Source organism: Hyperoodon ampullatus (assembly GCF_949752795.1).
Source record: "Hyperoodon ampullatus genome assembly, chromosome: 19".
Classification (NCBI taxonomy): domain Eukaryota; kingdom Metazoa; phylum Chordata; class Mammalia; order Artiodactyla; family Ziphiidae; genus Hyperoodon; species Hyperoodon ampullatus.
This window is the reverse complement of record NC_136932.1, coordinates 31,921,523-31,945,352: the sequence shown is the minus strand read 5'-3', so window position 1 is coordinate 31,945,352 and position 23,830 is coordinate 31,921,523. Positions and strand designations below refer to the sequence as shown.

Sequence of the window (23,830 nt, the reverse complement as noted above, 5' to 3'; positions counted from 1 at the left end):
AATTGGCAGCTGTCTTCCGGGAGGCCCTAGGATTTACAAGATGCTCTGAGTGACTACAGTCACGAAACCATGTGTGTATGGCCACACGGGCCATCACAAACCAAGCACGAGACAGGACCGACAGTGGATGAGAGAGGAGGGCCGACTCCCGGAGGTCAGGCCTTCAAGTCCCAATAGACGAGGGACAGGGACCCCCCCACCCCAGTTCTAGGTGCCTCGAGCCCCAAGGGGGCTGGGAGACCTCACCTCACCTCTCTGGACTGAGGCCTGGAAACCGGGGCGGGGCTGGGCTCTGGAAGGCCACAGGGTGATGCCTGCGGTAGGGGCAGGGTGTCCCATGTCCCGTGAGCAGGAGAGTCGCTGAGCAGGTTCTGCGAACTCAGGTTCACCCAGCAAGCTCTCCCCTCCCCCAGCCCAGAGCTCTAGGGATGGGGGTTCTCCAGGTGTCTCACTACTGGGCGGGCGAGTGCTCGGCTTTGGCTGAAACAGCGAGTTGTTTTTTGTTTTTGTTTTTTTTGCGGTACGCAGGCCTCTCACTGTTGTGGCCTCTCCCTTTGCGGAGCACAGGCTCCAGACGCGCAGGCTCAGCGGCCATGGCTCACGGGCCCAGCCGCTCCGCGGCATGTGGGATCTTCCCGGACCGGGGCACGAACCCATGTCCCCTGCATCGGCAGGCGGACTCTCAACCACTGCGCCACCAGGGAAGCCCAGCGAGTTTTATTAACGGTGAGTGGCAATGACTTTTAGGTTTGGCGATGGTGCATTTGCATATTTTCTTACAATTTTTGGTAGGATTTAAAAATTACTGGTTCATTAACTATTTGGTAGAAGAATAATTCAGTAGAGAAGCTGACGAGGTGGCATGGATCACTCTTCAGTAGCATCCAGCCTGGGGGAGGAGAAAGGAATCTGGGTTACCCACTGGTTTACAATGCCCCCACCAGCCCTGGAACGTGGGCCCGGGATCGGGACCCTGACACGTACCGTCTGTCCTAAGGACCATGTCAACAAGGCCCACAGATCCCTAAGGAGTCTTAAACTGTGGCTGGGCTGAGGATGACAGGTCATGCCCTCCCCACAAAACGACAACAACAAGACAGGTGGTGTTGGAGGTGGTACTCTGTCCAATGTCAAGTAGACGGGCAGAGACAGGACGTGAAAGTACTCATTTCCCGTCCTGGCTAAGGAGGACACTGACTGTCCACATGAACTCTCAAAACTGGTGAACAATTTTGCTTCTCAAATTCCAGAGCAGTAGTGAATTTCATCAATACCCACTGAGGCTTAAAGAAGCACGGCCACAACCTCAGAGTTCAAACGTTGGATTTAATCTTCAAAGGCCCGATGACATCGTTCAATTTGACCCTTTTATTTTCCTCAACTTTTACAAACCCCTAAATGCTTTCCATAGCTTATGTTAAGCTTTATTGGAACTTTACTTTGTGTAAAATGCACAGAGAAAAGTCCCCCACTCTGAGGTTCTGACATGTTCCCTTTAGATGGACAATTTTGCAGCTTTCAGTTTCCCATTTTAAAATGTTCCAAATCCATTCTAATTCTAGTAAAGTGAATTACTAAAATCACATCCAAGCACATAACAAAATACTAAGTGCAAAAAGCAATTTCAGAAAAATGTTTGCAATTACCACCAGTAGATTCCTCAAGTAAATGGACAATTTAGCCTCAGAGTCATTTGTTTAAAAGGTGATTTGATAAGAAGTGGGTAAAAGCACAGAGAGAAGAGCAGAGAAGCAGCAAAGAGGAGAAAAACCCCAAATCTTTACGCAATCTCACGCTGAATCCAAAACAATCAGACAACGAACACATCCATCGGCTCCCAGTAAGGAGAGCAGAGAGGTGGGGCTGGAAGCGGCCTGGACCTCCGGGTGCCCATGCCCTCGCTCTGTGGGCTCAGAAGAGGCCTCGGCTGAAGCCATAATTAAGTCGATCCCAGAGCCCGGGATCAAAGCCATATTTTCTTGTTCCCAGCCGAATAAACGTTTTTATACACTGCTGCTTCTCTAGACCCTACCAGAGAAAGGCTTGTCTGCCAAACTCTTTTGGGAATTCTGGGCGGGCCACCTGGCCTGCCCTAGCCTGTGGGGCACGGGGCGTTGCACCTGGGGGAGCCCTCCTGGGAATACGGGGCACCGTATTCCTGCACCTGCACCTCCGAATTTTCCATGAGGCTAAGAAACTCCATCCTGACCAGGAAGATGCCTGTCAGGCTGGGTACCCACGTCTCGGGGAAAAAAGGTAGGCAGATAGTGACCAGAGACCCAAGTACACCTCCGACCTCAGGAAGAAGCAGAAGAAAAAACCCAGAAAGTTCTAAACCCCACAATATGTTTTGATTCACTAAGTCTGCTACATGAATTCTAAAGTCGAAGTTTAAAAAAAAAAAAAAGAAACAACTCAAAACCAAAAGAGTGACTTGGAGCTTTTTATAAGATTATTCTCAAATTCTGAAACAAAGGAAGGTGACTATGAGTGGGTCAGCAGGCACGTCCTCTGGGACAGCTGAGTGCATGAGACCATCCTTTTCTGGAAGTAATGAATGCTTCACCCAGACCCAGCTAAGCCGCGACCTCTAATCTCGAGAGTCCAGCAAGCCGACCTCACCCTTGAAAACCTGTGGCCAAATTAAGTTTTCACACTCCAACGCTCTAGGCCAAGGTCCAGAAAGTCTGGAGACATTCTTTTTCTGATAACGCCTAAGCCTCCAAGTGTAGGAAAACAAAACGACTGGAAGAGAACACACCCCAAGCTGGCCCACTTGACAGAAAGGAAAGAAACAGCCCAACCTCCTCTCAACAGACAGGGCTGGGTTCTGGCGTTCCTGGCTCACAGGACAGCACAATCTGTGAACTGCCAGAAATATCAACAGGGCCTTTCTCCTCAGCACAGCCTGGTATTTCCGAGGAAACCCAAACGATCTCAGATGTGACTGGTACGTCCAGTTCCACCAAAGCTGTGACACCGTAAGATGAGCCGACCCCCTTTCAACATTTAAACAAAATACAGATATGAACACAGCTGTTTCCACTAAATGCTTGAATCTGGCTTCACCCCAAGGATACGGACTGTTCTTGGATGCTGGCTGTCATGAGGGTCTCTTAGCAAGTCCACGCCCGGAACGGCCAGTCACCAGACAGAAACGCTACAGGCCAGCTTCCCCCAGCACAGCTGCTTCCCCACCAGCCCCGTCCCCGACACGCTGTCCTCCACCTCCACGCACGCCGGGTTCCTGCACAGCCAGGAACCAAACTGATGCTGAAGCACCAACAGCAAGAGGATCAGAGGGTTAGGCAGCTCGGACTTCGGCAGCACGCTCGACGGGGCTGTAAACTCTTAGACCAGAGGCCGCCACACGCTCCGTGTAAGGACTGAGGCCTGTGGGCTGGACGGTCCCTGCCGCCGGAGCACAAAGGCAGCCAGGGATGCCCGGAAAAGCAGGGTGGCCCAGCAGCCTGAAGCTCCCTGACCTTAGTGTTAGACTCTGGAAGTTAATAGGAGAGAGCTGCTTGAAAGATTGGAGGTGCTCCCGAGACGCAAGAGGTGCACCTGGAGGCGCCGGTCGCCCGAGTCCCGGGGACTCACCTTTATGAGCACTGCCGCCACGACGCCCAGGAGGGCGAGCAGCAGAAGCCCGAGTTTTCCTCTGTTGAGCCGTTTCAGGAAGAACAGTTTTGCCCAGTCCACCTTCGACTGGCTATTGGGAGGATACCGGAGTTTGTTTGCGCTTTCTCGCTTTAGGCTTTTTAATAAACAGGGACGCTGATGCGAAAAAGTATCGAAACTGTGTTTTCCGTGATACGCTCCCATCCCACTGGACCCTGAAATAAAGGAACAGACGAGATGGGCTCTGCTGTGGGTGATGGCGCTCCTTCCGTGCACACGGCGCCCCGGCTGCACCCCTCCACCAGCACACGTGGCTCGTTCCAGGACGTCCTCCCAGCGCCCCCCGCACGGCGGGCCCTGGCACAGGACGCTCTCCGAGAGCAGGGCAGGGACCGGCAGCTCCCAGGGTGCTGGCTGTCACTGATGCCAGGGACCAAGCTCATTCTCACCAGAGCCCCACCTCCTGAGAGGGAGAGGGGGCTGGGCAGGGCCCGAGCGGGACTCCAAGAGGTCCAAGAGCCGCATGTGCCTGTTCCCACCGTGGCACGTGCCTGAGCCACTGCTCCCTCAGGCTCCTGGAAGGTGACCAGGGCTAGGACAGCGGGGTCAAGTGGCTGGGTGGTAACAGGCCTCTCAAGACCTGTGCTCCGGGACCGTGCTCACTTCTCTGCTCGGTCACGTGAGCCGGGCAGACGAGCATGTGGCACAAGGCACCCGGCACGCAGCTTACTGGGGCCGGGCCGCTGGGGCATCACTTAGGTGACAGCTGAAGCTGCAGGGAGACTCTGTGATGTGTATCAAGAGACATGCATTTTAAGGAAAAAAATCTAAACAACAAGCCAAAATATTAACAGTGTTTATGCCTTGGAGGCTACTACATTTTCCCTTGTAACTTTCTATAGTGTTTTGTTTGGTTTTGCCCCTTCATCCCAAAAAAGCAAAGGGACATTCAAGCCCTTGGCTGCTGTCTGCTCCTGGCGCTGTGAGCCTGTCATGTGCTACCTCATTCGATAAAGGACAGAGGGCATTTATCAGTTCAACTGAGACCTGATTTTTGGCCTAAGAAATGCCCTGCATCTGGGAGAAGATCCATAAACCAGTGAAGCAACGCAAGACCAGTCATTACAGACTGGGGATGGAGAGCAGGGGGCGGGACAGAGGTGGACCCCAGGCAGCGGCTCGCAGGGGCATTGACCAGGAGGGGGCCTCACCCACGCCTCCGAAGGGCAGGGAGCTGAGCATGAAGTGCATGATGACGTCGTTGCCCGTGACACCCCCGCTGGACGTCCTGTCGATCATCTGCTTGATGAGCTGAGGACCAGAAGGAACAGAGGCTCCGGGTCAGTCGCCCCTGGCCTGGGACCCACATCCTCCGCGAGGCTGGGGGCAGCGAGCGTGACCCAGATGACCTGAAGAGTTGGGCCCACACACCCGGGCACACCCCAGCGCTGGACCCCCGGGACCACAGCCAGAGCCTTTCTTACCAGGGATGGTTCAGGCAATATTCCAGGTTTTAAAAATTGTTAATATTTCTTTATCTCTGCTTTAAAGGATAGCATGTGATTAACGGGTATCATTTCATTTCTATGAAATGTAAAAAACATTCAAGATTTCAGAGGTAGCGTCCTATTTTTGAAGGAAATCGCTGGGTGGCCCAGGACCTGAATGGGCATGATGACACTGGACTGGTAAATGTCACCTCCCCTGGCTGCTGACCCACCAAGTCCTCTGTAGCAAAGGTCACTGCTGACCGTGGGACCGAGCCTGACCCGCCGCCCCGCGCCTGGGCCGCAGACCGCGGTTTCCACTCCATCCACCACTGCCTGTGGTCATTTCAACCATCAGACCGCTGTGTGCCACTAACCTATTCCTAGCTGAGCCCTGCACATCCAGTCTTCCTGGACAGTCTGTAGAGATCGGTACCGTGCCAGCACCGCCAGCATCGCCAGCTCTAGAAGCTGCCCCGAAACTCCCTGCGTGGCCCCGGCAGAGGCTCTGCAGAAAACACCTGCCGGGGGAACTCCTCGACCTCACCTGGCTGCACCCTCCCTTCCGAGTTTTCCCCTTTCTTCACAGGCTCCTGGCCTACTGGCCCACCTTGAGGCCACTGTCCCTTAGCAGCAGCCAGTCACCTCGAGGTGCATACGGACAGGCCGTGTGGAGTGCGGCAGCAGGGCTGCTGGGCCTGGGGTGGCGTGTGGTCTGCCAGCCTGGCTGGGACGGCAACACCACTCCAACCACAAAGCCACGTGGCTGGAGAAAGCCAAGTCCGAGGCTTCCCAAGCACCTCCCTCAGCAGCGCCAGAGACACTGCCCTGCGGGCCGCAGACGCTGTGTGGGTGAGAGCTGGGGCTCTACCACAGGACGCCCTACGGATCAACAGCAGAAGCGCTTCTGATGCCAGAGCTCAGACGTCTCCCAGTGACATGGCAGGTGTTTGTGAGTCACCAGGCTTGTGACACTTGCCCCGAAGACTCAGCTCTGACCCCAGGGAGTAAGGGAAGGGTCATAATGATAACCCCAGGGCCTCATTACCCAGGACTGGGGGACTCTGGCATCAGACGAAATAATCAGCATTGCTTTACAGCAGAGAAGGAGCATGGCTTCTGAGAGCAAGCTGCATGCTGGGAAGTTTACCTTAGTGTTATGAGAAAACACGTAGAAAGCCAGGGGCTTTTCGCGTTCATTTATGAATTGTATGGCTTCATCTGCATTCTTCACAGGCACTATTGGAAGAATTGGTCCAAAAATTTCCTCTTGCATCACCTTGGTTTCAGGATCCACATCAGTGAGTATCGTTGGGGCTGAAAAATGAAAACGCTCAAGCAGAAGACAGAAATGCCAAACTCTCACCTCACGTCTGGCTCACTGGGTCACCCATCCATCCCTTCCCCACTCCCGCCCAGGTGTCATCTACTGAGACAAGTCCCAAGTACGTGGGTGAACCGTGCAAATATTACATCTCCACGCGAGTGCATCGGGGATGCTTGTGCAAACCCAGGGGGAGATACAGGCTGGAGTAAATCCTGTGCATGTCTAACCCTTTTCAGCACCACATTCCTACGTCTTTCTGTGGACAGGCCTTCCTGGGAGCACAGAGGGCCCCTCGGTGGATCGAACCAGTACGGCTTCTTCATAGAAGTGCGTTCCTGCCTGTGGTCTCTTTGGTCTTGATTACAACTGCGTCAGGTTCAGAAAATGGAATGAAATGGTGGGATGCCCTAGGCCTTATCTCAGTGTTCCGTCCACTCTGGGGAAGGACACAGACAGGAGGACCACATGGATCCTGAAGAGCTTCGTGGGGTGTCCAGCGTCCACGCCAAGAAGTGCCCAAGCCGCAGTGCTCGGGGAGACCCTGCGGATGGGCTGGAGGGTCGACTCCAGGAGAAGACGCCTGATGGAACAAGCGTGCTCTCTCCACCCACGGTTACGACCAGGTTGTCCTGGAGGCGTGGCACAGGACGGCTCTCTCCAGCGCGCCTTGGGGTACAGAAGCCGCTGCCTCAGATCCGCCGCCCGCAGCCTCCCTGGGCCAGAGAGGTGTCCATCCCCCTCTGCAGAGCCACGCGCTTAGGCGAGGTGACCCCAACCAGGTCGGCGGAAGCTCCTAACTAGTCTGAGCTAATCACGGCTGACTTTCCCTCTCACCACGGATGGGCGTAGAGGCAGGCAGTCAACATGCTGGGCCGGCAGGACCCAAAGACGAACCCCCGCAGCTCGGGGGGTGTTACGGAGCCGCTGAACTAACAGGCCAAGAGCATACTTTTCTCCGTACTGTGTAAGTCCCTTAAGTTCTGTTTTTGAAAAGTTGGGGTTTTTGGTGATAATGAGAGGGAACAGGTAAACAGATTTGTGGAGCAGTTTTTTCGCCAACTTTGTGTGTGATCTTTTTTTTTTTATAAGTTTATTTATTTATTTATTTTTGGCCGCGTTGGGTCTTCGTTGCTGCGCGCGGGCTTTCTCTGGTTGCAGTGAGCGGGGGCTACTCTTCGTTGCGGTGCGCGGGCTTCTCATTGCGGTGGCTTCTCTTGTTGGGAGCATGGGCTCTAGGCACGCAGGCTTCAGTAGTTGTGGCACATGGGCTCAGTAGTTGTGGCTCATGGGCTCTAGAGTGCAGGCTCAGTAGTTGTGGCACATGGCATTAGTTGCTCCGCGGCATGTGGGATCTTCCCAGAACAGGGCTCGAACCTGTGTCCCCTGCATGGGCAGGAGGATTCTTAACCACTGCGCCACCAGGGAAGTCCCCATGCGTGACTCTTCTCTCATCTTAGGTGTTATTTTAGATAAGTGTGTTTAAAATTCAAAAGTGATACATACTCGTGGCAAAAAAACAAAGAACACAACAAGAAAGTAAATAGCGAGGTCAAGCATGATAGGTGAAAACATTCTTTCTGGAACAGTACTGCTGTTGGCTAGCTGTGCAATTGTGGCTGAGCTATGTCCTTCTCTGGGCTGTTTTCCCAGCCAAAAGCTGGAAATAATTACAGAGTCTGGTTCTGCTTCTCAAGGTTGCCAGGAAGAAAAAATTAGATAAAAGACGCGTGTAAATACAAACAACTAAATAGAGTTACTCAGCGTATACATATATAAAATCATCTTTAACTCGCTTGTAACAAAGCAGTATACCAGAAAGCAGTATTTAATAGCTTATTAAACACTCTATACCTAATAGTTTATTCAGTGTCGGTAAAGAGTGTCAATAAAACCTGTTCAGTTGCCCCTCCCTATAGGACGAGGTGAGTCTCCGTTACCTATGTAGCGTGTGGCCTCATCGGTCTCCCCACCAAAAGCTATCTTCTGTCCTTCGAGCAAACTTCGTATCCTCTTAAAATGACGAAGGTTGATGATCCTTTCATAGTCGGGGGATTCTTTTATATTTTCTCCATAAAATTCCTGTTTAAAACAGTAGTATCTAGTTGTCACCAAAGACCCATATTTTAATTTCTTTAATAATTATAAAATTCACCATGGCCCCAAATCTGGTTTTGTATCCTCACAGAATCCAACCCCCCAGCCCCCAAATCCTTTAACAGTAGTAAGACTAAGCTCTTTGGCAGGTCAAGGACAGGAGTTAAAGCACACACACAAGTCTCCCATTTTCCACGGTTTCGGGGGTTGGCATGGGTCCCTCCTGGGGGTGCGCTTGCCTAACAGTCCCACATGTGCGCTTGCCTAACAGCTCTGGCTGCTGTCCTACGAGGAACTGGGTGGTGGTGGCAGAGGCCCTGTGACCTGCAAAGCCTAAAACACTGACCGCGTGTGTTCTTCCCCTTTTGCAGAAAGGGTTTGCTGAGCTTTGCGCTATTTCCTCGTGTTAGGTCTTCTCTGGACTGAACTTCCACCAGTCACAGATAACTGTGAAACCACTCAAAAGATCAAAACACAGTCTTGGTAAATCAACCGGAGTAAGAGAGCCTCAGCAGCCAAGCAGTCAGCCCCGCAGGAGCTCTCAATCTACTCTCCAGCGGTACAGAGCATGGTCCACCCCCCGCACCCGCCTCGAACCCGGGAGGTAGGAAGCTCCCGGGCAGCGTGTTGCAATGCATGTTCTTGGGCCCCAACGCCGGAGCCACAGGAGTGGTTTTCAGCGCTGGCTGCACCTCAGCATCACCTGGAGACCCCAGCCCCGCTGAGCCACCATCTTCGGAGGGGGGGTACTGGGGGCTTTTTCTTAAACGGCTCCCAGTGACCCTCAGTGGAGAGCCACGGTGACGAGAGACGAGAGAACACATGCCTCCTGGAAACCCAGTTCCTCACCACACTCACCCGAGCACGTCCCCAGGAGCCCCAGTGTCTTCCCAGAGTCGGGCCAAGCTCCCCTTTCACACTCTCCTTGTCCAGCCCCATCGCAGTCCCGCCACTAATGTCCAACGTCCACATCAACTTGCTGCTCACCTCCGTCACTCTGAGTGTTCCAGAGCCTTCCTTTCAGGGCTCGGTCAGCACCCGGCGAGTGAACAACAGTTGTTTCAATAATTTCTCCACCCAGGGGGCTCCCACTGCTGAACTGTCACAGCTTCATCCCTTCCTTTCTTCCAGTCCCAGTCTTATGTTCCTTCCGGCTCAGCTCAGGACACCACCGCGTAGCCTTCCTTGGTCCCCTCGCTAGAGATGGCCATTGAAACGCCCTCAAAGACTGATGGCCGTGTCAAGAGTGCACGCTCCTCGAAACTGCTGGCCTCTCTAAACCACCGGCACAGCCGAGAACCGATAACCTTGATCGCCGCAGCCGTGGCAAGAGGGCCTTGGCCACACTGCAGAGGCCTCGTGACGTTCTCCCCAAACCACACAATAGCTACTGAGCTTTTTTTTTTAAGGCCCGTTCTACACCTAACCAGTTGTGCCATCAACAAATCAACTAGACAGTGTCAGCGTGTGTAGCACCAGTCTCACCCTGCTACCACATTCTACCAGAGCAATTTGCATTAGCCAGGAAATTAGTTCAGTCACGTGTTCCTGGAATGTTCTTGGGAGGGGGGACGATGCCCCCTGCAAACATCTGATTTCACTCTGTATCCCAGTGTGACCAGTGGACCCAGAGGTGGGAAACACGAACCTTCACGGCCTCCTTCACCTTCCGCACGATCAGGTCCTGGAGGGACGGCTCGCAGAGCACGTAGTCGGGGGCGATGCAGGTCTGGCCGCAGTTCATGTACTTGCCCCAGGTGATGCGTCTAGGAAAAGCACGAGAAGCCAGAGTTCAGTCCCCACGCACCTGTCACACACTTCGGCACTGTCTGAAGGTTTTTCAGCTAGCTGTCAAGATTACTAGTACATAAACGTATTTGGTAATCTTGATAAAAAAAAATGTTTTGAAAACTCATCTCTAAATCGTTTGGAACTGAGAACGCATTTTCAATTGGCGTAGACTATTCTACAAAGCAGGGAAAGCCTCATGCCAGTTCATGAGAAACAGTACTTTATATGCAGGGAAGCCACTGCCTGCGGCAGGAAAAGAGAAAAACAGCCTCCTGACACCCTCCTCCTCCTCCCACCCGGGCCAAGAGGACATCTGGGAGGACAGGGGTTCCACAGACACTACGGCTCCTGCTGTGGCTTCATCCTGCTGCAAGATGCCAGGTACAAGCAGGACCAGAAGCCCTCCCCGATCTGGGACGCTGTGCCCGGGCTTGGATGGAAACCAACGAACCGGGGTCCCCTGTTCCAGCAAGTAGATGTCTACTTACAGAGCCAACCCAGAGCCCAGCCAACGCCCCCTGCACCACCCCCGCTCCCCTTGTCTGAAGGGAGGGAGAGCCACGCCATGCCAGCACAGTCAGCTGTGGGTTTGGGCACTTCCTGTTAGCTGAACTGATTTAGTGGAGACAACCCGAAACCTTGCATCTTCTAGTTCTCAGATGAAAGATGCTATTATTCTTAGTTAAAAGATGAGAATTCTTGGTTTTATCAATAAAGGAACTCAGTTAAGAGATCAGCATAATGCCCTTTCTTCGGAAATTTAAAGATTTTATTAGGCACACAGGATCCTTAGCATTATCTACTTCCTGGATCAGCTATCAGCAGAACAGTAAAACTTCTTGCCAGGTCTATTATCTAGAGAACAGAAATAGCTTTTCCTCATCCTGAGGGCAACCGTGTGATGTCACAACCTCGTGTTCATCTCCCCCGGCTGTGGCACCAAAGCGTGGTTTGTGAAAGAGTTCTGGTCCCTGTGAGGACATCGCCGGCAGTGCCCAGCAAGGAGGCACACAGGGCGTGCCAGCCTGCCGGGGGAGCCCAGATAACCAGTCTCACCTGCAGGCAACGTCCAGGTCACAGTCTTTGTCAACGTAACACGGACTCTTCCCTCCCAGTTCAAGGGTCACCGGGGTCAGATGCTTGGCGGCGGCTTCCATGACAATTTTTCCAACAGTGGTGTTTCCCGTATAGAGAATGTGGTCAAATCGCTGCTTCAGAAGCTCCGTGGTTTCCTCTATGCCACCATTAACAACCGCGTACAGGTCCTTAAAGAAAGAAAGAAAAACGCTCGCATCACCGAAGGAATCCTATTGTCTGACGTAAACACGTAACATTCAATGAAACCAGGAAAAGGTGGAGACTGGCCCCGGGAAACCACAAGATGGGGGCTGGGCGAAGGGAGGGTTGTGGGAACGTGGCCGCTGTCGGTGACCACAGGACAGGCCCCAGGCGCGTCCACCCGGACGTCCTCTCTGCACTCGGCTCAGCGTGGGGCTCAGGCCATGGGGGGAACCGAGTAACTGCTGCCCGAACGTGTGCCAAGGCCGGCAGGGGAGCGTTTCCAGGGGCAGGTCCGGGCTGCACCTGCGCCCCGTCATCCTCTAGCTCATGTGCCCGCTGGCGGCCGCCCGACACCTCCGAGCCTCAGCCTCCTCTTGTGATGGGGGGACGTCACAGGGCTTTGCACTGAACCCTCACGTGCACCGTGCGACCGTCTGCAGCTTTCGCACGAGAGAGGATGGTAACGGTGTGAAGAGCAGCCGCGGGACACCAAGCACAAGCCGGCTGGTGGGCCTCATGTTTCCCCTCCATCTCTACTCATAGCTCAACGGCCCGACAGGTGTTTCAAGCTTTAGCTTGCCTCCGCCTGAATCCACAGAGCCTGTGTCGTTGGTCCCCAACAAGCCAAGTGAGGCAGGGCCGGAATGACGACCCCCATCCGGGCAGAGTGAGACAGTGAAGCATCTGCCCTGCCTCACTGCCTTCACCGCCCTTCTGCACCGGGTACCCCAGGCCCTGGGACGACACTGCTCCGTGGCCGCTGTGGCAGGGATGTGCCAACACGGGGAGCATGGCTCCTCCAAGAGCCGGAGTTGGCCTGTAGACTGCTGTCAGAAAACGTGGCCGACTACAGGTGTAATGCTGCACAGATGCGTCTCCCTGGCACGCACCGAGGACTCCTCCACGCAGAGCTAATGGCCCCAGTTCACGTGGCGTCACAATCTCCTCCACGGGGGGCACCAGACCTCTGCTTTAGAGATCGTCTTTTCTCCACCGCTTCCGATACTCTTTTTTTTAAAGATTTTTTTTTTGATGTGGACCATTTACAAAGTCTGTATTGAATTTGTTATAATACTGCTTCTGTTTTCTGTTTTGGTTTTTTGACTGCAAGGCACGCGGGATCCCAGCTCCCCGACCAGGGATTGGACCCGCACCCCCTGCATTGGAAGGCGAAGTCTTAACCACTGGACCACCAGGGAAGTCCCAGCTTCTGATACTCTTAAATGCCAGCACTGTAACTCTGAGTGAGGGTCCACACTCTGGGTCAGGGAGTCTTTTTCTTTCTGCAGTTTTCAGGCCACAAACATGCCCATTTAAATGTAGATGTGTGCTCATGTAACTGTACCTCATGAAGAGCGCCCAGCACGGTACCAGTCCCTCATTAAATAACTCACTAAAAGGATACACCTAAAATCATGTCAGATCAAAGGTTAATTCGAAATGCCAAACGGAGCGGAGGCTTTGTTAATAGCAGGGGTGCCGATAAAGCCATGGGCCTGACCAAACTGTGTAACTACAATAGCTGAACTATTCCACAGTTTTTTTGGAACTTAACTTCTCTCGTTAAGCCAGATGTGGGAGGCTGAGGGAAAATGAGTGTGGAGGCCTGACCACCAATGACGCAAGCCAGCATGAAGAGCAGAGTGTGTTCCCCACGACAGACAGATGTGCTAGACAGACAGACAGACGTGCCAGAGAAGGGGCAAGGCCCTCTTACCTGGTCTAAGTACTGAGGGAGGAGCTTAGCCAAGACCTTGGCTGTATTTTCACTTACTTCAGAAGGCTTGATAATCACAGCATTTCCTAAACAAAGCAAAAAGCAGGACAACATTGTCTAGTACTTGAGTGATTCTAACATCCACGAGACGGTGCTCCTGTGGGGAGCATAGGCTAAGGGTTAACTCCTCTGGTTATTTCTGGCTCTGCGTCCTGCCTTCCTCACCGCAAGCGTGAGCGCTCGTCCCACCGCCTCTTTCCCAGAAGCTGACTCCTCAGTGCTCACCACGTAGGTCCTTGACGAGAGGCCCCAGCCAGGCTCCCCCAGGCCCCTGGCCTTCTCTCACAGCTCTCACTGCCACCCTTGGATTTTCCTTTTGCCCTGGGATTATTGCACAAACAAGCTTTGCCAACATAAAGCTGTTGGTCTGGATCCAGGTTAACTGAGAAATGAGTCCCTTAGCATTTGCTGTAGACCCAAGCAAGCATTACTCCCAGAGCCCTTATTTGAATGAAGAAAGGGGTCAGACAGAATCAACTGGTTCATCCAAAGCCAGCGGTGGCGACTGAAATCACATGACGCCGTGGACATCTGACCCCACACCTGGGCCTGTGGACTCGCGCATGCCCCTACACCCTCACAGGTTCATTCTCCAGGGCTCCAAAGAGCAGTCACCCCACAAACCCCTGGAGCCCACTGAACAAGTAATAATAACGTTGATGAATTCTCAACACACTGCTGGTGTAAACCAAGGCAAGCCACCACAGCAAATGCATTTAACTAACCACTATCCTTAATGTACAACCAGTTTCAGAGAACACGCCTCTCGAGGACAGCATAAGGACCGAAGCTGACACCAGACCTGCAGCGATGGCTCCTATCAGAGGCTGGATGGTGAGGACAAAGGGGTAGTTCCAAGCTCCGATAATGAGCACGACTCCCAGGGGCTCTGGCTGGACGTAGGCCTCGTCCAGCATGGTGAGCAGGTTCTTCTGAGCTGGTTTAGCGGCAGCCCATTCGGGAAGCTTCTCCAGCGCGAGATCAATTTCCCCAAGCACGGTGATGACTTCTTGACTGTATGCGTTGAATTCACTCTGTTACAAGAAGGTCACAGTTAACCTTTGTGGGTATGACACACTTGGCCCTGAATGTCAGAAGCATCGGGCCAGGGAATTCCCTGATGGTCCAGTAGTTAGGGCTCTGTGCTTCCACTGCAGGGGACACGGGTTTGATCCCTGGTCAGGGAACTAAGCCTTACGGCAATGCAAAAAAAAAAAAAAAAAAAAAAAAGCATCAGGACAGGCACACCTGTCAGACTAGCTTGGTTTGCCATGCAGATTCCTGTGTGTCCTCCAAGCCCACAGTAAGGACTTGTTAATTCCCCTCTTAATATATTCAGTCCCTTTAAATCCTTCTTTACTGATCCAAGCCATTTAAAGTCAGGCTTAAATGTTAACTCTTTCACAAAGACTTCCCTAATTAATAATGCTGTGCCTTGATCACACTTTACAAACCGCAGTCATTATGCTTTCCCCTATATCTTAACATTTTAGCCTTAATACACTGGCTTAAAACTATAGTCCCACTTTATCTGTGCCTGTTTTGTTTCCCAACCAAACTTAAAGCCCTCAAGGGCAAGGAATTTATTGTACTTCTTTAGTAGTCCTATAGCCAACGCCCCACAGAAATGCTTGTAGAGTGAATGAATCAGACTTTTTGGGGTATCTTGCTTAAATCCACCTTGACTACTTGACATCACAGTCCCTCTCCACCAAAAGTGCTCCACAGGAAGTTTTAGAGTTCCTGTCGTTACTACTGATGTTACTACCCCTCAAAATAATCTTCCGGGGGGAGGGGCCGAAGGAGCCTGGCAAAGCCAGAGCAAGGCCTTGTTACCCCTAAAATGAAGATAAAAATTAAAAACAAAATGGTAACAACGGTGTTATAAAACATAGGGGACTATTTTTAAACCCGAAACACTCCCCCAAGGCCTTGCTATTCAAAGCGTGGTTCCAAAACAGGGCAGCTTGGTACATCACCTGGGAGCTTCTTACAAAAACTCGGGATCTCAGACCCCCTCCCCCCAGACCCAGTGAAGCATCGTTTGCATCGTAACAAGGTCCCCGGGTGACTCGCGGGTGCACAGATCTGACACCTAACATCATCGAGGGAAATCTGAGCGCAACGACGACAAGCAAAACCCTGTGTCTGCATAAGAAACCGCAAAGTTAAAAGACAAGAACCCGACTCGGAGGAAGAGGCCTGCAATACACGAAGCGGACGAATGACCCAAATCCAGGGGAAGGGAAAGGGCCACAGCTGCCCGCGGAAAAGGCGCAGGCCGTGCAGCGCAGGTCCCGGGGGCGCACCTTGCTCAGGTCGGCGGCGATGGCCGTCAGGATGTCCCTCTCGCGCTCCTGCACCATCGCGCGCAGGGCCTCGAGCTGCCGCCGCCGGAACGTCAGGGGGCGCGAGCGGCCAGACCCGAACGCCGCGCGAACCCGCTGGACCTCGCGCTCCATGGCCAGTCCTGCGGGGACAGGGGAGATCGGGCGCCGTGGGGGGTGAGCGGGCCGGACGCGGGGCCGCCGGGCGGTGCCTCTCCATCCCCGCCCCCCGTCCCCGGGCCCAGCGACCCCGGCCGCACCTCGGTCCCGCCGACGCGCTCGCCCAGCTGCAGCAAACTACCCGGCCAACGCCCTGCGAGCCTGGGTCGACCCCGAGCCGCGCGCCGATTGGCCAGCGTGGCCCACGTGACCTCCGCAGGCCGGACGCCGCGTGGGCCCCGCCCCCAGGAGTCGGCAGGCGAGGGGGCGAGGACGCCGGGGCCGTCGGCTGGGCTGGACCGGGCTGGGGGCGGGGCCCGCGGTCACGACCCCGCCGACCGGGCCCCGCGCCCAGCGGCTCAGGAGGTGTCGCCCTTACGCCGCGGCGCCCCTCGGCCCGCCCGGCCCGCTCCCATCCAGCTCGGAGCCGCGGGGACTCGGCGCCCAGGTGAGTGCCCCTCAGCAGCCCCGCCCCCACGCCCTCGTTTACCCTTTACCAGCCGCTCTCCGGGCCCCCCCGCCAGGTCCCTGGGAGGGAAGGGTTCCCTCCCTCTCTAGAGGAGCAGCTAGCTCGGACCCCCGTCCTGCGCCCACGTGACAATGCCCGCGGCTGCTGGGTTCTCCCCTAGCTCTCTTCTGCACCTTCAGAGATTGCAGAAAGTCCTTCTGGCTTGTACCTGATTTGACTTGGGCGTTATCAGCTTGTCACGTGGTTGTTTACCTCTTGCATCTGCTTTCACCACTCAGGGAAAGAATGCGTTATCCAGAAGTGAAGGACTCCACTTTGAAGTTGGGATTGTCTGTCCCCTTCCTGGGACGCCGATGCTGATGCTCCCTCGAAGGTGAGCTTCCCTCCCAGACGCCAGGGTCGTGCTGGCTCGCTGTCTCTTTTGAAACCTTGAAGGAATGTATCCTGTCGTCCTGTTTGATGTGTGTTCTTTGTCCTGACAAGATATAAAACTGTGTTGAAAACCATGCTTCGCCAGAGCGCTTTCCTCCTTGGTGGAGACTGCACTCCTGGGCTATAGTCCTCAGTTTGGCCAGAAAAAAAAACCTCTTTTAGTCTTATGATAAGTTGTTTATTGATTACTTGGCCTCCACACTCTGCAGTCATTGCCATCTTCTGGAGACAGTGTGTTTGCTTGTTCGCCATCACCCTGTATTCTTCTGGTTTTTCTTTTCCCTCCCTCACCAAGTCCTCTGGGTTTTTCCTTGCTGGACCTTTCTCCCCTTCCAGGCCTCCTGATGTGTTCAGGTGCCTGAGGGCTCAGTCCTTGGACCTCTTCTCTTTCCACAGTCACAGCCTCATCTAATCCCGTGCGTGGTGGTCAGAGAAGGTTTTAAATCCCATCTGGTCCCACCCTTTCCTCTGAACTCCAACCAGTATGTTCAACTCTATCCCACTCATACTGGGATTCATAATAGGCATCTTAAAGGTAGCTGTACATAGAACTGTTGGTTTCTCTTCATCCACGAGACAAATACAATGCACGCCTCCACCTGTTCCCAGTCTCAGTAAGTGGTACCGTCCTTCATCCCATTTACACAGGCCAAAGTCCTTAGGATCATCCTGACTCTTCTCTTTGGCCCTAGTTTCAAAACATAATAAAAATACCAGTGGTTTACCAGTTGAAGGACAACTGGTCATGTATGTATTTGTCAATTAAAAGAAATAATAGTATGTCATTTTAACAGGATGGTTACAAACTCTCAGAAAGTTTTGGAGACTATTTTTACAACACTGGTCACAGAAAGAGAAATATATCATAGTTGCTGAGGTTGTTTGAGTTTTCTCTATTATATTTGTTATGTTCGTGGAAAAAAGTCTATGAAAATTACCGTATCAGAGTAACTCACATTGGAACATAGTTTATTTCTTTATAGAATAAAATACATATTATTAATAAAAAAACCAGTGATTGAAGAAAAAAAAATACCAGTGGTTGAATTGAACCACTTTTGCCCTAGTTCAAGCCATAACCATTTTCACCAGCACTTTATGTAGCATCCTACTGGGTTTCCTGCTTCTACTGTGGACTCGGTGAAGGTTATTTACTGTCATTTCTCAGTCCTCCACTTGCCCTTTTATAATCTGTCCCACAGACACCCAGAGTGTGTGAACTGTTTTCCCGGGTTCTCCTGCCAGCTGGCTTCCAGTGAGTTCTACTAGTAGGAGGCGTGAGCAGGAATCAGAAGGTGGAGGAGGAAAGCAGCTTTCTGCTTCTGGAGTCAGCAGTGTGGCAGTTGCCGGGTGTTTCTGTAGTAGAAGAGGAGCTGGGATGATTCCTTCCTTGGTCAAAGTGGCCCCTTTCTAGGAGATACAGGATGACAGTGACAGCATCTCCAGGTGGCACTGGTGCTGGTGCAGCTCCCCTGGGTTCCTTCCAGCCAGGGGAATTTTCAGCAGCTTCTCATCAGTGGTATCAGCCCATGCGTCCCTCTGACCTCTCTTACTCTTCAGATCCCCTCCACCTGCAGTAACTGGAGTGGGTTCTCTTCACGGCTGGATCCTGACTGATACGCTTTGCTGCAGCCATTCTCCACCCAGCTGTCAGTGATCCTTTCACGAGACCCTTGATGCTGTTACTTCCCTGCTCAAAGCTTTCCAGTGGCTTCCTGTGGCACGTAGAACAAAATCCAAAATACTCGACTAGCCGTACGTGTCCTGGCCTGCAGCCTCCTCTCCAGCCTCAGTTTGTGTGACTCTCCCACTTAGTGGAGTGCTTGTCTTGCTGTTCGCAGTACGGGAAGCACACCTCCACTTCGGGGCTTTTGCACTCTGCTCTTTCCTCGGCCTGGAGTGCTCAGCTAAGTTAATTCCATCTCTGCTTAAATGTAACCTCCTTAAAGAAGCCTTCACTGACCACCGTGTCTGAAATACCAGGCTCTGCCACTCTGTCCCTTACCCATTTGTTCGTGTCTGTCTCTCGTGTTCAACGTAGTGTCAGTACCAAACAAAGAATCTGGTCGGTTGTAGATACTCTGTAAATATTTATTGAACAAAGGAATGGTACAGTCTCAAGTACTCCAGCCTCCGTGCTTGCACTGTCCACGTTTGTGGCTTTCTCAATAGCCACAGTAGTTTGAGAGTTATTTAAAGAGATTCTTGGTGAAGGAAGGAAGGTGGCATGACCATCAAACTCTCCTTCACCTTCTTCCTTGCCGCCTTTTGGCCAAAAACATGAAGTCCACATGGAGATACCATGGTGATCTTGCTGGTGAAGGGGAGGTTGCTGGTGAGCAGGCCTTTTACTTTACCGGGAAAAGCTGTAACTTCCAGCACATACCGGTGTCTAAGCCAGCTTCATACCCAAGCGTTGCCTGTGCACAGTAGGCCCACGGTCTAAGGTCAGTGCAGGATTCTCCCGCTGTCCCAGAGGAGAGCATTCCCGTGAACCCGTCCCTAAGCCAAAATGGAGCAAAGCCAAGTAGCAGTTACAAACGCTGTATGCTATTTTCACTCTTCACCTCCTTCTCTCCTAAAAGTGAAAATCCTCTTTGGATTTCTTTCCATTAGCAAACACAGGTACTAATGTAGGTCTTCAGTAAAAGCACAGTGGTGTAAAGCAGACTTTCAGAAAGTGGGGAAACCTGTTTCTGGAACCATGTGGCGATGTTTAAATTCGCTCACAGTTCATTGAGTGACCGTTTTAAACTCTGAGCTAATAAATGTTATGTAAGGGACTAGGTCAACTGACATAGGACTCATGCCACAATTTTTTAAAATGTAAATAATGAACAGAATTCCAACGTGAAAATAGGCAATCTAAGGCATCATGTCAAAATATCAGCTAAGGCAAGTTAGCCTCTGAGCAGCAAAGGGCTGCTTCTCCTGCTGAGGATTAGACAGGAGGATCTTAAGAAGAACCTGTCGTGATTCTAATGGCAACAAAACCAGGAGTTTGACTCTTTGCCAACTCTTGAACATTTTTTTTTATTAACTGGATAAATCAATTGATGGCATTTTTGGGGCATATTTTAAAACCACATCCAAATTCTTTTTTTTGTGTGTAATTTTTAAAATTGAAGTAGAGTTGATTTACAGTGTTGTGTTAATTTTTGTTGTACAGCAAAGTGATTAAGTTATACATATATATACTTTTTTTTTAAAGGAATTTTGCCTTTTTAAAATTTTTATTTATTTATTTATTTATTTATGGCTGTGTTGGCTCTTCGTTTCTGTGCGAGGGCTTTCTCTGGTTGCGGCAAGTGGGGGCCACTCCTCATCGCCTTGCGCGGGCCTCTCACTATCGCGGCCTCTCCCGTTGCGGAGCACAGGCTCCAGACGTGCAGACTCAGTAGCTGTGGCTCATGGGCCCAGTTGCTCTGTGGCATGTGGGATCCTTCCAGACCAGGGCTCGAACCCGTGTCCCCTGCATTGGCAGGCAGATTCTCAACCACTGCACCACCAGGGAAGCCTTTTTTTTTTTTTTCCCCCCTGCACGGCTTGTGGGATCCTAGTTCCCCAACCAGGGATTGAACCTGGGCCCTCAGCAGTGAAGGCACAGAGTCCTAATCACTGGACTGCCAGGGAATTCTCTATATACATTCTTTTTTAAAAAAAATTCTTTTCCATTATGGTTTATCATAGAATACTGAATATAGTTCCCTGTGCTACACAGTAAGACCTTGTTGTTTATCCATCCTATATATAATAGTTTGCATCTGCTAATCCCAACCTCCCACTCCATCCCTCCCCCAGCCCACTCCCCTTTGGCAACCACCAGTGTATTCTCTATGTCTGTGAGTCTGTTTCTGTTTCATAGATAAGTTCATTTGTGTCGTATTTTAGATTCCACATATAAGTGATATCATATAATATTGTCTTTCTCTCTAACTTACTTCACTTAATATGATAACCTCTAGTTGCACCCATGTTGCTGCAAATGGCATTATTTCATTCTTTTTTATGGCTGAGTAGTATTCCATTGTGTATATATATATACCACATCTTCTTTATCCATTCATCTGCTGATGGACATTTACATTGTTTCTGTGTCTTAGCTATTGTGAACAGTGCTGCTGTGAACATAGCCGTGCATGTATCTTTCTGAATTAGAGTTTTGTCTAGGTATATGCCCAGGAGTGGGATTGCTGGACCATATGGTAGTATATTTTCTGAGGAACCTCCATACCGTTCTCCATAGTAGCTGCACCAGTTTACATTCCCACCAACAGTGTAGGAGGGTTCCCTTTTCTCAACACCCTCTCCAGCATTTGTTATTTGTAGACTTTTTAATGATGGCCATTCTGACCGGTGTGAGGTGATACCTCATTGTAGATTTGATTTGCATTTCTCTTTTTAAAAAATTTTTATTTTATTTATTTTTTGCGCCAGGTCTTAGTTGCGGCATGCTTGTGGGATCTAGTTCCCTGACCAGGGACCGAACCCAGGCCCCCTGCATTGGGAGCTCAGAGCCTTAAGCCCTGTGCCACCAGGGAAGTCCCTCATTTCTCTGTTACTCATCGATGTTGAGCATCTTTTCATGTACCTATTGGCCATTTGTATTTCTTCTTTGGAGAAATGTCTGTTTAGGTCTTCTGCCCATTTTTCGACTGGGTTGTTTGTTTGTTGTTGAGTATTATGAGCTGTTTGTATATTTTGGAAATTAAGCCCTGTCGGTCGCATTGTTGGCAAATATTATTTCCCATTCCGTAGGTAGTCTTTTTGTTTTCTTTTATGGTTTCCTTTGCTGTGCAAAAGCTTGTAAGTTTAATTCAGTCCCATTTGTTTATTTTTGTTTTTATTTCTGTTACCTTGGGAGATGGACCTAAGGAAACGCACGTCCAGATTCTTCAGCAGAACAAGGTGGTGTGTTTATGAAACCGAAGAGTGGACTGGGGATTCTTTCACCCCCAAGTTGAAACGCTCCCCTTCCAGCTTTTGATTAAGATGTGCCCATGGATTTAAGTATCTCTGGGCGAGTGAGATTACCACTGCAGGTACAGGATTGTGGGATGAGTGCCTACAAGCTATTTCTTTGGGGAAATATAGTACGCCTGGCCACCATACTTTTCCTAGTCCATTACCCCTTTTTTGTCCTTAAAGTTTCTTCATTGTGGGTGGTCCACTCTGTGACCCCTCCCCGGTGCGTGTGACCCAAGCCTGACCATTCAGCCCTCCCAGAACTTTGCTTAGAACTATCATGACAGAGACATGCTTTCCCCATGCGCTCGCCAGCTATGCAGATGGTAGAATCCTAGAGCCACCTGTAGCTAATTTGTTGGCACCCCAGGGGAAATGACTCACTGAGAATAAAGCTGATACAAAGGCAGAGCTCTCAGAGACAAGTCCTGATAAGATCGTTTGTGTTCAGTTAAGGCTTGAAGCTAAAAGCACCTCTGTGAAGGACTTGTTCACAGTTCCTGTCATAAACCAGTCAATTTCCAAATGTCAGGGACCCAGTGTTTGAATTGAATTTTTTTGCCACTTGCTACCAAGAGACCTGAACATGATAGAGAGACGTGCCACATGGCACTTAATTCTGTTATCCATGTCCTCAGACTAATCCACGATGGGGTAAAAGGAGGTACAAGATGTTAACATTTTTAAAAATATGTATGCAGTCAATATATTCCTTGCAGTGTGGCATAAGTTATGAGCAAATCATCCAGTTTTCTAGGAGACCAGATTAGGGCCAGAAGGAAGGAAGGAGTCCTGGGCATACACTCAGCAACCTTCGTCCCCTGAGACTCAGAGAATTAAGGTGTTTATTTCCCACTTGCCTTTAGGAAAGCTCTCCCTGCTGACTGCTGAACAGATCACACGTTTGAACCTTGCATGTAGTCTAGCATATTTTTGGGGGGTAATAAAACACTACATTTTTATTGGATATGATATAAATACAAAACAGTGCGTGAATTATAAATGTGTACACTGAATTATGGCAAAGGTAACCCACCTGTATATCTACCACCCAGAAGGTTACCAGCATCCCCCTTATTCCCCTATATCTAGTCACTGCTAGAGAATTTCCACGTGGAAGCAGATACATGCATAACTTCAGTAGTCAAATAACTTTCCATTGTGCTTGTACCAATTCACAGTCCCCGTGTGTGTGTGGTGGTGCGTGTGTAGAGTGTTTTGTGTGTGTGAGTGTGTATGTGTGTTATATGTGTGTGGGGGGGTGCATGTGTAGAGTGTGTGGGGGGTGTGTGTGTGTGTGTGAGATAGTCTACTAGCTCTACAGCCTCTCCAGCACTTGATGATGTCAGTTTTAAAAAAATGAACCATTCTGGTAACTGTGTAGTGGTTTCTCAGTGTGATTTGATTTTTTTTTTTAATTTTATTTATTTATTTTTGGCTGTGTTGGGTCTTCGTTGCTGTGCCTGGGCTTTCTCTAGTTGCGGCAAGCGGGGACTACTCTTCGTTGCAGTGTGTGGGCTTCTCATTGCAGTGGCTTCTCTTGTTGTGGAGCACGAGCTCTACGCGTGTGGGCTTCAGTAGTTGTAGCACGCGGGCTCAGTGGTTGTGGCTCACAGGCTCTAGAGCACAGGCTCAGTAACTGTGGTGCACGGGCTTAGTTGCTCCGTGGCATGTGGGATCTTCCTGGACCAGGGCTCAAACCCGTGACCCCTGCATTGGCAGGCAGATCCTTAACCACTGCACCACCAGGGAAGCCCTCTCAGTGTGATTTTTAACTTGCATTTCCCTGATGACTAATGATGCTGTGCACCTTTTCATATGTTTATGACTATTTGCATATATTTCGATGGCAAGAAAAAACAGATTTTACGAAAGATGTTAAGGCGGTAAATCTGAATTAGAGCCTCAGGCTGCCTTGGATACCTGCCCTAAACCACCATGCTCTTCTTCAGCAAATACTTGCCCGCTAGAGCTGTTTGTGTCCACAGATCAGTATTAGCCAGAAAAGAACAAACCCAGTGCCCATGCAGACACTACACACATGTGTACACACATACACTTCTAAGGAAGAGGAGATAAAACCTTATATGAAATAATGAA

At 51.0% G+C, this 23,830-nt stretch overlaps 1 protein-coding gene across 1 annotated transcript; it reads right to left on the bottom strand.

Annotated features, from left to right (window-relative positions):
• Window positions 1-788: 788 nt before the first annotated feature.
• Window positions 789-15,840, bottom strand: ALDH3A2 (aldehyde dehydrogenase 3 family member A2; the record flags this gene model as incomplete). Its single annotated transcript, XM_079725244.1, has 10 exons — window positions 789-889; window positions 3,601-3,836; window positions 4,833-4,932; window positions 6,259-6,425; window positions 8,373-8,514; window positions 10,178-10,295; window positions 11,377-11,585; window positions 13,319-13,404; window positions 14,181-14,412; window positions 15,688-15,840. 10 exons carry the CDS (start codon window positions 15,838-15,840, stop codon window positions 875-877), a joined length of 1,458 nt encoding a protein of 485 aa, XP_079581370.1. The 3' UTR covers window positions 789-874.
• Between the last annotated feature and the right edge of the window lie 7,990 nt (window positions 15,841-23,830).